Source organism: Saccostrea echinata, unplaced genomic scaffold (assembly GCF_033153115.1).
Source record: "Saccostrea echinata isolate AGI-Se365-2 ecotype Australia unplaced genomic scaffold, CSIRO_AGI_Sech_v1 ptg000052l, whole genome shotgun sequence".
Lineage (NCBI taxonomy): Eukaryota > Metazoa > Mollusca > Bivalvia > Ostreida > Ostreidae > Saccostrea > Saccostrea echinata.
Genome location: NW_026889801.1, coordinates 11,489,967 through 11,507,500, shown reverse-complemented (window position 1 = coordinate 11,507,500; position 17,534 = coordinate 11,489,967). Strand labels below are relative to the sequence as shown.

General features: G+C 32.4%; 2 protein-coding genes across 2 annotated transcripts in view; both read right to left on the bottom strand.

Moving 5' to 3' along the window:
• LOC133203881 (dehydrogenase/reductase SDR family member on chromosome X-like) overlaps nt 1–2,018 on the bottom strand; it is a 12,321-nt gene extending 10,303 nt beyond the window's left edge. Inside the window, exon 1 of the mRNA XM_061339680.1 lies at nt 1,816–2,018. Within this exon, the coding sequence (XP_061195664.1) occupies nt 1,816–1,891 (76 nt within the window). The 5' untranslated portion in view covers nt 1,892–2,018. The remainder of the gene's footprint in view (nt 1–1,815) is intronic.
• A 1,184-nt stretch (nt 2,019–3,202) lies between these two features.
• On the bottom strand, nt 3,203–15,410 carry LOC133203958 (uncharacterized). Its single transcript, XM_061339753.1, has 7 exons — nt 15,398–15,410; nt 14,468–14,599; nt 13,252–13,879; nt 10,580–13,056; nt 6,695–6,757; nt 5,121–6,536; nt 3,203–3,928 (listed from the first exon to the last, which is right to left on the bottom strand). The coding sequence occupies exons 1-7, from the start codon at nt 15,408–15,410 to the stop codon at nt 3,858–3,860; spliced, it is 4,800 nt and encodes a 1,599-aa protein (XP_061195737.1). The 3' UTR covers nt 3,203–3,857.
• Between the last annotated feature and the right edge of the window lie 2,124 nt (nt 15,411–17,534).

Here is a 17,534-nt window from a genome sequence, read left to right as displayed (position 1 = left end):
AAAAAATTATGAATACAATACCATGGGATGATGTGAATATCCTACGTATACATTTCTTGACGTTTTAAAAATTTAGCGCAATCACTACGTATTGAGTGGTTGGTGGATTCATGAATTAGCACTTCACGCTCTCTGCTGTGTATGGTATTTATGCATGGTTTATTAACGGTATTCTAGAATTAGCGCATCGTTGTTCGCGCCAAAGCCGCTAAAATATGAAGCCCGCTTTTTTACATACACATACAGTATACAGCAACAAAAAGTTGGAGCAACCGCCCTTTCCACAGTAAAAGCTTGCCTTTGGAAAAAGTGCAACCTTATACTACGTGCCTAACATTGATTGGGCAGGGCAGTCCCAACGACCAAAACTTAAGTCATTTGAAAGATAGCAAAATCTTTGTTGAACATGTATTATCTATGCGACAAAACTGCATAGGGAAAAATAAATCCTAGTTTACTTTTACCGTATTTGCGCTAAAATCCTTTTTTGATTAAATTTTTTGTTAAGTTTGTAGCATTATATATTTTTCAAAATGTGCATTTAATTAGTTTACAAAAGCATGTTAGGTTAAAACGTTTTTAAGCTGTATAAGCATCAATGCAGTACCAAGTTCCAATAGAGTGTTCTTTAACCATCGGCTTTATTGTCTAGTTAAAATGCAATGTTTACACGAAACAATCCTTGTCAGAAACGTTACTCATATCAATTCACTGAGACGTAAGTAATTAAATGTTGCCCTTGACTCTAAAAAATCACATATGTATGATTTCATTCAACATGTCTCATTCTCATAATTGAGGTCTATTCCAAAATGGATTTATCCATTGAATATCAAATTCTGATTTTATTGGTCTTTAATAAATATTGTACGCTCTGAAATACTTTGAATTGATAGCTGTGGTCAATAAAAGACTAAAACGTCAGCTGAGCTTTAAAGGTATTCAAAGGAGTAATAAAGATACTAAGATCTTTTTTTCTATACGTGTGTCAAGAGGTATCGTAACTCTAAGCTATCTGCATTTTAATTGAGTTGTCACCAAGAATAGATAATTAAAGCTATTACAGAAAACTGACGGTCATTGTTTATTGTTTGTTCATGACATGTTTTGTGGAATATTTGTAAAAGTGAAGGTACATTTTCATACGCTGTCAACATTCTTTGAAATAATTAATTCACTGCATTAAATTAATCTCTTAAATGATTAATGGATTTAGGAATTATAAATAGCATTAGGCAGTTCTATAGAGATTTGAATGTACTTATTCTAATAAATGAGCTTTGCAAGATTACTATAAAAGTGCAAATGATTTAAGGAATCAAAATTATATATTTTATTGCTTTTTTCTATTTTCATAGAAATATTGATTACTTTTTTTGGACAGCAGATTCGACGTTAGAATTGAATTCTGTAAACTGAACTCATTGAAGTGTCTCTTATTTACTCTAAGAACAATTGCGATAGTTCTGTCAAGTGCTGCATTGCACTCTGTCGGAAATAGAAGGGATGTTCCATAGATATTGGTAAAAGGTAGTTTAAGGATTTTCTATAAGCTTAATCGATATTTTTCCTCAAAATAATACTGCAAGGTTTATACCTGTCACTTTTAATGCTATCGATGTTTGTTATAATTACATTCCCTATTCAGAATTTCTTTTCAGCTAAAGACTATTCCTTCAATAACTGTTAATAGTTTAAGCTATAATAATGCCTAAGTATATGGGCCCTACTGGAAAAAAAATTAAAATGACACAAAAAACTATTTGTACATTTTTTTAAAATGTCAAATTGAAACTATTTTTGAAATATCCTTACCTGAATTTGCGCCAGTTACTATGGCAACCGTATCCCGTGGTAGCAGCACCACCGGGATACTGGGTCTAGATCCCATATTTCTTTCACCGTGTCAACAACGACATCCAAACATGTGTCCCAGTCAAGGGAATACAATTCCAAGCTATAGCGGAACTCTGAATAACAAAAGAACATGTAATGTCCAAGTATTGTCCAAGGGATGATTGGAACTAGGAACCTTTCATTTTATGTGTCCTCTTGGTTCCTATTTCTTTGTAACTGATTACAACATACGAACTCTAATGGCAGCACATTGATCCCTGTCATTTGTAAATACCCTCGATAGATTCATAAAATAGCAGTAAGCTGTTCCGTGCTGGATCACTGATTTTTTCCAATGGCTCGTCTAAACAAGCTCACAGTTTTAACAGGTACAGCATTTAAATTCTCATAATAACCTAAGACGAAATGTACACTGTGGTTTAATTTGCGATCATTTGTGATATAAAATGAGACAAGGATAACGGACTGATTTTTTTTTAAAATGTATATTAAAGTTCAGCTTATTTTCCAGTCGGCTTTTATTCATGGAATATCAATATTTGTTTTTAACTGAAGGAAAAACGAAAAACTTTTGCTGGGTATTTTCTTTCACAATTCTCGCTTGCAAGCAAATTTTTTTTTTAGAAAACATGTCTTTGTGTCATGGGGAAACACAGATGAAATTGGCTAATGACTTCAAATTGTCAATATTTTTGTTTCGACAATTATATCATCATCCTTCAAGAGGAACATCAAATGCTAGTAGATCCTCTCAGATTTCACTCGCGAATTTTGTTCGCGAATATATATGCTAAGTAATAACTCCTCTGTATAATTTATCTTTTTTCATTTTTTTCTTTTCTAGTTTACATTCGAAATTAATATAATTTAATATGAACAATCTCATCATTGTAAACCATTACACATGATTGTCGTCAATTCGTAACATTTGTAACCTTGACCTTCTTGGATAGGACTTATATAGACTATGCCTGATGTCCAATCAATGACGTAATTTACTTCATATAATAAAATACTGATTAAATTAAATCGATGCTTTGCCCCGGGGAATTGATATATGCTATCCATCCCTCAATAAAAATACAATAAATTTACAAATATCTGTACATATAATAAGGCTATTGCTGTGGTATAAAATAAAATAGACGTCGTAAGAGAACATCTTGTATAAAAGAAAAATCTAACATAATCTCTCTCTCTATCTCTCTCTTATAAATGAATATAATGTATATGAATGCATTGAAGCACATCTGAGAAATTTCAGTAACTTTGTTTTCGTAAACACCATGGTGATTATACTTTTCAGCAAATCATGAAACAAGATCAGCTTTGATGATTGATTTATTGGTTGATTTCTACATAGATATAAGTACATCAGACTTTACAATGTTAAAAAACATAAATATAGCACTATATTGAATGATGTTATTTACACTGATTGTTGAATACTGTTACTAGATTAGTAATATACTAAATGTTCTTTTCCATATCAGTATCATTACAATTTTGATATACCAGTAACACTTCACCGAATTGCTTTTACAGTTTCATAATTTAAAATAAAATACAGAAATATTATTTAATCAATCGTGATTAATTCATTAAACTTGATTTCAAATAACTTTGAATTACCTTACAAATATTTACTTGTAATCTTGACTATTTTAAAATGATAAGTAAAATATATCTACATACTGGTAATATAATGATGTAATGATTATTGACTGATGACAATTTACACATACTCAAGAGAGTGTACTTGTACCCGTTTCCTCCTGTCATTACTCGTTTAAGAACACTTTTGGAGATATTAAAACATTTTCATTTTTCGCCACTAGAATTGATTCTGGACAAAGAACTTGTTCACTTCCCTCGAAATCAAAATTTGAACAAGTATCTTGTATGATTCCTGGAACTCTTAAATTCTAAGATTTCTCGAAAGTAATTTCCAATCACAAGACGTTCCAACAATCACTGTCGTTTCCATGTAGTTAAGTCCATTACATATATAGAATAGATGTAGACGAACTTGCTTGAATGATTACATCGCCATCTTTGTTCTTTGGATGTTCTGAAAAGGATTAGTAAGAAAATTAAGATTAAATTTTAATTGATCAGATAAATATCGTACCCTATCTTTTAATTTGTTTTAGACTTTTTAAAATAAGCATACCAATCTTTTTTTTTTTATTTTTTTTTTATGCTTTCCTATATTTTTTTTAACTAGTGCTTTGATGTTATTTTGGCGAATAAATAGCAAAATCGAATCTGTTCAAATATTCCTTTATTTTCCCTCAGAATATATTAAACAATCGTTCAGCCTGCATATACCTAATTAATTAACATAGACAATTGCAAGAAGCCATTGCAAGAAGTAGATCAGAGATCTTATCAAATCTCTAAAGCGACCACTGACCTAGAAATGCCAAGAGGGAAGGATACAATGTCCAATTAGACACATAAATCAAATACCAAAATTGTCATGACCAGAGATGTGTCACGGAAGCTGCATATTTTGACGTCTTATATCATTAACGTATTACAGGAAGAGCAATGCTACCCCAGATTTTATAAAGAAATTGCAAAATATAAAACAATTGGTACATATTGATTTGTGCGTTTGAAACAAGAATTGAGCAACTGTTTTTAAAACCCTCTTTTTACAATATCTTTACTGTTAATCAAGATATTTTAATCTTTGCCCACCCAGTGGTAAAAAGACGGCTTTGTTACCCTTCCATGTGATGTTGATGATAAAACAGCTGATACCTATCGTACCAAGACCAGATAAAGAATAACAAAACTCTTCCAAACTTAATTTACCAGAAAAAAGCGATTGTTAATATTATCTGTTAAAGGATAATTATGGTTGTCAATAGTGTATTGAAAATTAAGCAATTACGTAATATATTTGCTATTTCGTAAGTCTTGTGTTAAGTTCATACAAGTTTATTAGACAGGCTTACATTTTAAACTAGATCTAATCTAAGCATGAGGGATAATAATAGATTTTTTTTTTAATTTGAGTTAGCGTTTCGAATCACATTTTGTGCATTTCCGTAGAGATTCTTACCTTATGTACTATGAACCCATCCTAAACAATTTCTATGAAAACAAAAATACAATTCAAGAAAAGTTTGATTGATCACACTTCAAACAGTCTCCAATTTACGAATTTCGCTTACAAATTTGTAAAAAAAAAAAAATAAAATAAAATAAAAAATAAAAAAAAAATTAATGTACAAAGACATAAGTATAGTTACCTTTGGGTTTTTTATTTCTCCATGCTGGCATTTTATATTTGGTTGGATTCCTAAAAAATTCCGAAAAAGAGCTGCTGCGAGATTTCTTTTTCTTCACTTTCTTTCCTTCTGGTTCCGGACTTGTACAAATCACTTTTCTATTCTCCGTTTTATCCGAAAATCTTCTATATATAATTGGTCTCTTTTTCTCAATTTCTTCGTAAATGTGACTAGAATGTACGGTTAATTCCTCCATACTTGCTGATCGAGCAGCTGCTGATGACGATTTCTTATCCTCCTTCGATGCTTTGATTGTAGGTAATGTCAAAGAATCGTTCTTTCCATTGACGTCAACATCAACTTGTGAATGAAGATCGTCAACTATATCCGGGGGCAATTTGTTTTCAACTGGACAAGTGGCACAATAATTAGGGTTTTCTATTGCTACAGTCCTTTCATCTTCTACCTTTATGCTGTCATATTCCGCATCATTGCATAATGGTTCACACTCTGTGACATGGTCCTTCATCATTTCACATAAATCAATTTCATTTGACACAGGAGGTGTTTCGATGGTCGCTTTTACAGTGATATGGTGAATATTTTGACCGTCTTCACAGGGAACACTTGTAACATTTGCTGATTTTTCGTTTTCTGCAACGGTTTTAGCCCCTTCATTTAAGGGTGAACTGTTGTCGATATCTTCATTATTGACTTCTTTATTATCAACATTTTGAAATGATTCCGTATTGAACACTAGGGATTCCTCTTCACTTGTAGCATTCATACTGCATTTTTCGTCGATATTGTTTGTTTTGCTGTTAGTTACTGTGGATTCCTTACCATTTTCTTTTTCTATAGTTTTAATTTCTTTTTCAGTTCCAGCTTCTAATTTTGAGGAATTCACCTTTTCCAAATTTGTACTTTCAGTCGATGATTCCACCCCAGAAGCGCATAATTTATAATCCTCCCCATTCTTCACTCCATTAACTTGTAGCGTTAATCCTTTTTCTTCCATTTCTTGAGATAATTCTGAATCTTCCTGCTCAAATTTCAAATAATCAGTCACAATTTCTGCTTTTTCTTTGTTTTCTGGGGTTTGCTCTAATGACACATATTCACCAGGACTCAATTTTCTTTCTACCATGCATATTTTGATCTCCGGCTTACTTTCATTATTGCCATCAACGTTTGATATTGATAAATTCAAATCATCTGCATCTGTGATCTCTTCAGAATTTGTATCCTTGTTATTATCTTTTGCATTACTCTCTTCGCTATCTTTTTGTGGCTTTTCTTCTTCATCGACTGCCATGGAGAGTGTCTTCTCAATTTTGTCTTCATCAGGGTCTTTGTCTACCTCTTCCGTTGAGATTTTCGTAATCTCTTCGCTGCCTTTTGATTTTCTTGGTGTTGTATTTGGATCATTTTCGTCATCTGAAACATAATAAAAGATGCTTATAAATAGTGGAACTAATGAATGAAATCTGTTTCATACCAGTAGCCCTTTACTCGGTGAAAACAAACTATTCTTTAATATCTTACATTCACATTAGGCTTTTTTATACCGGTACATAGCTTTGCGCAGTTATTACCTGATAAAGATATGATATGTAAGTCTTGGTCAACATCTATCTGGATCTCTTCATCAAATAAACCTGTTATTAAACGTAAAATTGTTATTATACATATTTCTTATTTCACTTTCAATTTACTTGAAATCGTGTTATTAAAATACTTAAGGATAAATGCATTATTTGTATTGTATTGATTGTAAGAATTGGCCTCGGGTACTTGTTACATGATTGTTTAACATGTCTGGCGTGAGCGAAAACATATTCAATATATACAATCGCCCTCTGTTTTCCTCTCTTGCTTTTTTCATTGGGGATACTTTTATACTAATAATTCATTTCAAGGTAACTCCAAAAAATATTTAAATTTCATTATCATTGGCATGTTTTAATACGCAGTTAAAATATGTCTATGTCAGTTTTCGTTTTCTATTCTATTTGTATATACCTTTTCCTACATGTATGACCTCAATGAGTTGTTTACACTTATCTGTCATACTGTCCTACAGTTGTTACAAATGTAGATGTTATCCACCTGAGGTAAATTTGGCAGTAAATTAATCAATTTGAACATGAGTATGTCTATGAATATATCTGGACACCTGTTTGTAATTGGAATACATGAATACTAATTAACCTCTCCTCATCTAGTAATGGAAAACGAAAATTTCACTGTCAGGGTACATGAAGGTATCACATTGCACATTTTCAAAATTATTACAATTCATATTTATTTCAACCAATTGTTATATAGAAGTTCGATCCTGAGTTTTTGAGCAGATTTTTTTCTTGTCCTATAAAATGTAAATTTTGCAGCATATTTTGTTTTTAATGATATTTGGATTCTATAAAGTCAGTTAAACTATATGTAAAGAGAAATTCATGTTTAAATTCCATACAAAATCATTTGATTAGGAACTATATTTTGTTGTGGAAGGTTTTCTAGAAGAAAATGTTCAATTTTCTATGTCATAGTATGTACAGTACTGTTAAGTTTTGATTCCTAAATTTTCATACAGACTAAACTTAGTTATCTTGTGCAGGGAGATTATTTTGGTTGATCCTGACTTACATTTTAGATTTAATATTTCAAAGTCTACAGAAGTCTAGTCATATTGTGATGAACAGAGCAAATTTATTGTGAAAGTCGAGAAATCTACCTTAGATTTAAGAAAATTTAAGAAATATCTATATAAAAAAAATCATCAGAGACCTCTATTTTTTTCAATTTTCATTTTCGTTTCTAAATACAGGGTGTTTCATAATATATGCTACATTTTAAAATCTAATTATATTTCTTACCTATCATATATCTATTACAAACTATATATCATTTTAAACATCAAATCCTGCATTTTTGTTCCATGTGAAAAAGTCAAGGAATTAATGGTATTACAATGATACATTGTGACATAAACGCCGATGTCATAGTTTGAGTATTTTTCGAAATGGACTTAACCTATCAACATATTGCTGTATTGTAAAGCTGTTTTTGCAATACATGTCGTAAATATTCAGAAGTTGATGAAGGAAATATTCCAAAAGAATGGAAACTTTTGAGGATGCTTGTTAAAAGGCTAGTTACAAAATTAAAGGACAGGGACGAGCAATATGCGAAAAGTGACACGGTACTCCAGAGAGCCTAAGGACTTCAAGAACCGAAGATTTAATTGGTGAAGTGGAGACTCTTAAATAGTTTAGTAAACTCCTGAGTAAAGTATCAGATGGATGTTTTCAAAAATTGATGCTGGTAATATCAGCATTGCCAGCATATATTGAACTTTGAAATATGATATACATGTATATAGTTTTCAGGGTACAAATTTTCAATAATGCAATACCCCAAGAAAAGAGTTTGATCTCTGCATTCGCATTCGCCAATCTCAATCTCTGAGCCTTTTTGTAGGGGTTCTTTAGGAACAGGGTCTACAATCTTAAATTACAGATACTGAATGAGCTGCAAACCCGCTATAAACCTTTAAATGAGGAATGTCTAACAAATATGTCTGACAAGGTTATACAAATTTCGAGAGGAAATTTTCATTTAATTGTAATTTAAATAGTGGAAATCATTAAGAACAAGTAATTTGGGCTTTTGACGTTGTGAAATTCAACGTAACAAAAATGGCGTAATTTAGAAATTTCGTTAATTTTCATTAATGTTTGAGATTTCGTCCAGTGTTTAATATTTTGGTTGGTAATTATACAAAATGAATCTTATGGATACATGCATCAAATTGATAAAAAACACTTGTCTGTATCTTTTTCTTGTGTTTGTCAAATTGATGATTCAAAATGTAACATATATTATGAAACACCCTGTATATACGATAACTCCGATAAGTCTGCCCTAAATCCAGAAAAATCTTAAGACTTAAATTTTTTATTATTGTTTGTTACTCCATACTTAATACCATAAAATTTTTATTCTTCGAGTGCAAATAGGTCACATAATTATGCAAGGTAATTTGAATTTTTTTTTTCTTTTTTCACAATTTTCAGTGTATCAATGAAACACAGTATAAGTCTGATTTGATACATGATTTATTTGGATAAAAAATTTAGAGGAAGTCTCTTTTAAAAAGTTATTTATGTGAAAAGGTTTAGCTACATTAACTACAGTGCAGAAAAGTCATACTCATTGCACTATAGCGACAAAGAAAGCCCATCCCCCATTTTTCATTTTTATTGTTTATAAAGCTATGTATGCCGATATTGAAAAAATAAACAAAAAATCTTAATGATGTATATTGCAGGATTCAACCTCCTTAGATAGCAACTTCTTTTTATAAAAGATTATTGTGTGTTTTGTTTGTATTGAAAATATTCTCATTATTTCCTATTTATCTCGCTTTTACACATTTTTTATTTTATCAAGATCCCCTGTTGTTTGCTTTCGTCTATTCATATTCCAGAGCTGAACCAATTATTTTTTTTATAAATTTATTTTGTTTTCCAATGTGTCATATCTTTTTACATATACATTTATATAGTTGTAGTTTAATACAGGGTCGTTACTCTGAAGTCGACAAATTTAAATCAAAGAAAGGAATTTTTATGCAGGCCTCCAGGTAAATCTAATCTTCCAAATATTGTTTATCTAAAAATATGGACGCATAATGCAAATTTAGCCGATAATTTCGGCATGATTTACTTTGAAAAGCTAACTTTTGGTTTTAAATTTAATGTGTTTGTTTTTGTCATATAATAACCCATGGTCAATATCTTAACTAAAAATATTGTCACGTTGATTACTTTCTTCTTTATAGTATGAAAGATATATTACTGTGCCAAAGATATTTGATCAATTAAAGTTATAATAGTATCCTGATAAATTTTAGTTTTAAAAATAGGACATTTATAATTCAACTGCCTTCCTGTTGAAAGCGGATTTTTATAAAAGGGAACTCTATGTTATTTTTTTGTGGAGATATATATGTCTATCTTAATAATGTTATGGGGATCTGGTTTCTGTGTGATGTCTGAATACAAAGAAACTTTTTTAAATTACCACCTAAAGGTCTGAATTCTTTAAACATTAAAGAATAAAGACAAATGTATCTATATGTGACAACTAAACAGTCATGGTTTACTTAGCATATGTTAATATGTAATTACTCTGGGAGTATCTTTGTGAAATTCACCATGTGTGGTCTTAAAGCAATGTTATTACTTTAGCAAATATATTCAAAGTACCTGTCATATTATATCCATAGTTTTTTACCATACCTGATACACTGGTATACAAATTCTTGTTTACATTCTACATCTTCTACCGGTATATTATAAAATGCGTATCCAATGTAGATCTTTAGACTTTTAGAAAAGACAAACGGCGATTTACTACCAAGTGTATCTGGTGAAATAATCAAAAAATTCTTTCACGTTTTTTATGCTTTTACTTACTTTTTCTGTTGGGTTGTCTGATTGGGCTGCTAATTACTGGTCTCTTTTTATTTTTACCAGTATGTAAACCAAGACTCTCCAGAAAAGAAGACTTCTTGGGCCTTTTTTCCTTCCCTCGTCCACGACTTCTCAATTGAGTTGCCTCAGTCTTAGTTTTCTCCGCTCCTTCATCTGAGTGTTCGATATTTAATGCTGGCATACTTTTTGCCTCCAAAGAACGTTCAGGTACAATTTCTTCCTGAATTTCAGAGCATGCTGTCTCTGTTTCAGGTATGACGTTGTCCACTTCTTCATGTATAGAAGAGTCGCTTTGTTTTCTCTCTGTCTTCTTTTCATTTGGTGACCAGATATTCTTTTCTTCTTGGGGGCTTTTGTCTGATTTGTTAGAGGTCGTCGATATTCGTCGTCTGAATTCCCCAACTCCAAAGAAATCTGATATCTTGGCACTTAGACTATTTGTTCGCTTCTTTTTCTTCTTTCGAGTGGGTGAGGATTTTGCACTTAGTGACGGTGTGGCAACACTCTCTGAATGGCTTCCAGAAGGGTTCTGTAGCTCATGAGAATCGTTTTCATCATCTGGAAGTTTTCTTTTTTCTTGCCTCTGAATCATATCTATATCATGATCGGTATCATTGACACTGAAATCGACCTCATCTGAACAGGTCACATCAATAACTACAGCTTGATTTTCATTCAATTGAACATCTTCCAAATTTTGCTCAGCTTTAATTTCTTGCAGTGGATACTCATTCGAAAGAGGCTCATCAGACTTTTCCTCAACTTTGATATTCTGTGGAAGATTTTTACTGCCACTATTGTCAACATCTATTTCTCCGATCAACTGTGAGTCAACTTCAGATTCCAAAATATCCTGTTCGTTCAAATGTGTATTTACTAGATCAGAATTTTCTGTTTGTTCATATTTGTGACTTGTAAATGCAAAATTTGCGTTTTCATTTCCTGTGTCTTTTTCTGTCATATTGACGTGTAATTCAGCATCTTCTTGTGATACTCTGGGAATAATGTCCTCCTTCAGTGATGAATCTTTAAATTCATCTTTTACATTTAAATTTGAATGTGTGTCAGAGGTTGAATTTAGATCAACTTCATCAAATTCTGCAGTCGAAGAATTCGTCGAAGAACTTTCCTCTTTCGATTCAATACTTTTTTCAGATTCTTTCGCATATTCTGTATCTTTTTCTCTGCATTCTACGTACATCAGATATGGGTGAGTATTATCAGCACAAGTATTTTTAGATTGCTGGTCCTCAGATGACGTCGCTACAGTTTCTGTTCTTGAATCAGGGGTGACTGTCACTTCTTGTGTTTTGCCAGACAGAGAATCTTTCTTCTTCGTTTTGCTCTTTTTAGGACTATGAAGCAGATACTTCAATATGCTATTCTTTTTCTTTACTTTAGTGGGTGATATAGATTTCTGAGTGGACTCAGTTGATTCTTCAACTTCGGTTTTCAAACTTTGCATACCTGTGTTTTCATTTGCGACTATCTGTTCGTGGGAAATCTCAATATTTGTTGATTCTTCATCATTTGTTGAAGCTTCAAGTTCATTTCTAACTGTGTTAATGTCATCATCACTGTTTACGCTATCCTTGGTTTTTTCATACTGCATATCTCTGTTAACAGATGCAGTAATACGCTCCTCTACATTTTCAGAAAGTCCTTCTATATCTGCGGGGTTTCCTTCGCCTTCATTTGCATCTCTAACAATAAGTCCCACATACACTGGGCCCTGCTTTTCGGCGTCAATGTCATCTTCAAAATCTGATATCTCATCATTGTGAAGAGGTTTTGTTACCAATTCCTCATCAATGTCAGAAATTGTATCGGATTCAATATCCTTATCCTCCACAAACTCAGATGGCACATCAATTTTATTAGAGTAACTTTGCTTTCGAACAACACATGCATATTCATTACAAATTGCATAAGCTTTTTGAGTTGCTCCTTCGAAGGAAATTCCATTGGTTTGTATAATGTTTACTTTGGTTCTATTGGGTTCCTCCCATTCAAAAGCTGACTTTTCTTTTGTTGGAGATACATGGTTCACAGTGAAATCATGTTCAGCTGCGTATGCCCCCGCCACTCGAGTTTTTGATTTCTCCATGCTCTCCTTTCGTTTTGGTTTGATGCTTTTCCACGCCTCATTGAATTTAACTCCAAACTTAGACAAAGGTGAATGTTTTTTCTTTGTTTTTTCTCTCTGTTCTTCTGTGGAAGTTTGTCTCTGAATTTCATCTTTTTTCATAACTTCTGAAAGTACTTTTATTTCTAAATCATCGACCTTATTTTCCTGATCAGCTGTATGCTCCACAGTCAGATTCACTTGAGTGTTTTCTGCGTGAACTGAGGCAGTGTTTGACGGTATTATTTCCTCGTGGATTCCTAAAGGTTCTTCCACATTTTCCCGCTCTTGTTCTGTTGGTCTTATTTCATCACTGGCTATCAATGGTTTTTCACTATTTTCATGTCCAAGGTCAGTATGTATATTTTCAACAACGACTGGTGAATAATTTCCACCATTTTCTTGCACCTGCTCTGATGTCAATGTTCCACCAGCGATCCCTTCATGCTTCTCAATTTCCTCCTGCTTTGGTTCCAAATTTATTTCATCAGAGACTAAAGTCTGTTTTTCACTTTTTTCTTTTGTTGGCTGAAATGATAAAAGTTCTACATTTTTCTTCACTTCCATTAATCCTTGGTCAATTTTATCACTTCCGTTAAAGAGGTCACCATTTTGTGCAGCTTTATCACCACTATTAGACACACCTGCTGAAAATCCATTCCTTTTTATTGACAGATGTTTAGCTTTTTCAATATATTCATCAATGTTGCTATTTCCTCGATGGTATTTCACTTTTTGAACTATCACAAGCTCTTCACCTTCTCCTTCCTGTGCAACACCTGTAGATACATACTCCTTCATATCTGCAGTGTCGCCGTTGCATAATGGGTTCTCCATACCACTCATACAGGAATTACTGATAATCTTGTCAATATTTTGTTCAAGTACTTGATCACTGTCACCGGTCTGTCGACCTTCGTTATGAAACGCCTGGTCAGTTTTTATATCAATGTTTTCATTAGATGTACTTTCAGTATCAGGTGATTGGAGATATTCCACAAAGGGAGTTAAATGAATTGTGATGGAACTTCGGAATGTAGGGGATTGTGGCGTGACGTCGCACCCATTCTCTGTCATGCTATGTAAAACATCGTCATTGCTCGTTACACCATTTTCTCCGACGTCCATCTCTAAGCTTTTCCGTAATATTTCTGAAACTGAAAGGAAATCTGCCTAAATTTTGTGAAATGGGCTCTTGTTGAACTGATTTTGCAAAAATTATGCAAGGGCATTCAAGGTTTTTTTTTAAAAAAATATATGTACTTGTTAATACTATTTCGGAATATTTAACGTGAAATAATATACTTGTTTGATATTAGATAGCTGAAATTATAATGCATGAAATATATTTCACACGATCACCTAAATACTTTACTCAAAGAAATTCTATACATGCATTTTTTTCTTTATTGTGTAATATAACGCCACTCATATGTTTTATTTATCAGTCCTACACTTTCATAAGTATGTGTTACTGGATTTATTAAGCATATCATTGCTTGTTTTCTTCTTCATAAGACTTTAAATATTTAAGAGAAATTTATTCAAAATTAAATTTCATGCCTTGTAACCATAAAAGGCGGATGTAATCACTCAACAAAAAGGCGGCGTATCAATACAAAATATTTCTTTATATACGGATCTCTTTGAAAAAAATGAGATAAAAAAAACAAATTAATAAAAATCATTTATACATATTTGAAACTTAAAATCAACTTCCTCAAAAAGGTTTGGGTCAAACGTACCTTTCAGAATACGGTCGTTGGGTTGATCCCCCTTGTAAACTCCCCCGTCATCCAATTCCTTCTCAGGGAGGGGCAGAATCACCGGGCTCTCAAACACAGCACTTTTCTCGGTCCTTTCCGGTGCAGAATTTTCTGTAGATGATACGAATTCCAAAAATTTAAAATTCAAAACTTTTTACTTTTCAAATAAATATAAAACATGGCATACGTGTAGAGCATCGTCGAACTGCCGCTGAAATCCAGTGAAGTTACAGTGACACAAGTGAGACAGACTTTTTTTATTTTTTGTTACCTTTCTATTGTGCTATGTCGCTATCTAATACCTACGTTCGGTTGTTGGGCTCGGGGTTTCAATTTACATACAAAATGAGGTACATTTGCATTATTCGACACAAGGTTAATGGGGAATCTTGTTTCTACTACGCACAGTTTAACAATATCTGCGGCACACAATTCGGTCGTTGGGAAGCAATTGATTCAGACACACAACAGATGGCTGTTGCGTTGCTAATTTCGACCACCAATTAATTAATTCGACTGCTTAATCAAGAGTGGTCATGTTCTCTGCTCTTTAAATTCATTCTTGAAAAGCTTCCTTTTTTTCTGATTGAAAAATACATCTAATTATACACTTGAACCAATAATATGCATTTAGTAAATTAAATTAAAATAATATATCAAACTATTATTACTTTTTTCTGAAATAATATACGAATATTTTTATTGCTCTTTAAAATCTATAGCAATGGTACAATATACTATGAGAGAATAACATACAAATCCCATTTTTTAATTCTCCTCTGCACCTAATTAAAACACGGGCCTAATTTTTTTTTCTATCAGAACACCAGGTGTGCAAAAAAAAATGTCGAATTATTGAATAAATACATATGATTGATTGACAACTATATTTCAGCTACTTTAACGCACGACATTCCTCCATATAGTCATCAGGACTTTATCGCCGTGTTTATCTTCTGTCATTCAGGGCCCTGGGGCCACGGCGGGCCACTATTTGTGCGATGTTATGGTCAGTTTGGCAAGTTTTATGTACTGTTTTAACCGTGTTATAAAAGCACCAGGGTGAGACGAAATAATTTGAAAAGTTATCTAAATAATCGATCGATTAGGATTTAGGCACTAGAAAATATAATGAACTCTCTCTCTCTCTCTCTCTCTCTCTCTCTCTCTCTCTCTCTCTCATTATTCAAAATATTATAAGTACCTCTCTTTTTTTATAATTTCTTTAATATAACATACAATTAATCTCTCTCTCTCTTTCTCTCTCATTAAAAGAATAAGATGAAAATCTCTCCAAGCAATCAAAATGAAGTTTTCTTTTCTCCTAAAAAAAAACCTCTCTCATTTACGAGTATTAGCTGCACAGAACATTAAATCTCTACACCTTATGTGACATGTGCAATATTACTCTGTGGTATTGCGGTCACGATGACCTAAATATTTATGCTATTGTCTCGTGTCAAATACTTGCCACTTCACTTTTTTACTAGTTTCATCTATCTACAATGTCTATTTGGTATTCATGTGCATTCATCTTAATTTTAAAAACAGAATTTTAATATCACTTCGCCCTACAATCAGACCGCGGTTTTCGACATTCCAAGCTTGTATATCAGAATAGGACTTCATTTCAAACATGTGTTTGTTTTATAGATTTTTTAATGCTATATGAACTGAAAAATTCATACATAACATGTCATATGTGTAATTCTTAGGTTAAAATATTTCTTCCATCATCAAAACATAATAATATTATACAAGTGTGATAAAAAAAATCCCATTGCATTCAGTTAGTGTAAGACAACGCCTTGCCACATGCATGTAAATCCAGAATTCAACTGCAGTCATTATAGAATATTTTTGTTTTACACAGTGAAATAGATTTAATATATGAATTTATATTCAATAAAAGAAATATATGTAATATTTTGGTCATGAGTAACTTATACTGCATAGAGCTATTTTTCACATATTGCTGAATAGGCTAACACTTACCATTTCCCATGTTGATTCTTCAGGAAAGAAATCGTCAAAAAACAGGCATCTGGGCCATTTTCACAACATCGAAACTCTCTGGAATAAATAATTCACATTTACATGAAACGAACTGGAAAAAGAGGTCTTCCCTGTTGTCTGCAGAATTTAAGTAAAATTACTGTTTCAACGGTAGAGAAAGGCGAGCAGGATATAATTTACGTTTATAACTGACAGACCGAAAGATCTATCAAAATGTGAAGACATCGTTCGCATAACTCAAAGTAATAGTCTTTGTATCAGAAAAAAGAACATTATGAAGGTTCTATTCAAGTGCTGCAAAATGACTCCATAATACGACGTAAATGTGTCACATTTTGTTACCAAGCATGTACTACAAGATACCTGACGCTATTTGCACCTGTGGGACAGCAATTATATCATGTTAAACTGACCATCCCACCCACGAAACACACCACAGAAATTGAAGTCCAGCACAAAAATATGCAGAGAAACAAATCCCCGGTCTTTCCACGAAAGACTATGGCTGAGCAATAATGGACACAGAAGCCAAATGACACATAAAGAAAATAGCTTCACTTTAAGGAAGGTTCGTTGTGGTTAGATTTATTATGCAAATCGAAAACAATACTTCATAAATCAAAAACTTAAGTTTACCTGAACAAAATAAAAAAAAAATACGTCGATCATATGTTTTATGTGACAAGTAAATGAAAAATATACATTTACTAAAATTTACCTAGGTTGTATTTTTCAGAGCTATCGCGATTTCTTTACTTTGAAGTCAAAAGAGTTTAATTAATTAATCCCACTGTTTGATTTGCTATGAATATTAATGTAAAAAAAATCTAATGATGGTTATTGTTTGGAAATTAACGAAGAATTTTACTCGAGTGAACTCAAATATTTTGGGATATATGAAGCAAATTAATGTTAAATTAATTAGGTTTCTGTCTATAAACCATAATAGCTACTTAGAATGAGCTATGGGGTCCCTCTATTGGAGGTTTATGCCGCAATGTTAATTTCTGCTCATGATTATGAATTCCAT

Bases quoted from the DNA above. Each gene is read 5' to 3' on its own strand.
- LOC133203958 (XM_061339753.1), bottom strand. The intron at 13,880-14,467 runs GTACGTTTGACC...ATTTCCTTTCAG, and splicing joins CAACGACCGTATTCTGAAAG to TTTCAGAAATATTACGGAAA. The intron at 3,929-5,120 runs GTAACTATACTT...AATCCTTTTCAG, and splicing joins GAGAAATAAAAAACCCAAAG to AACATCCAAAGAACAAAGAT.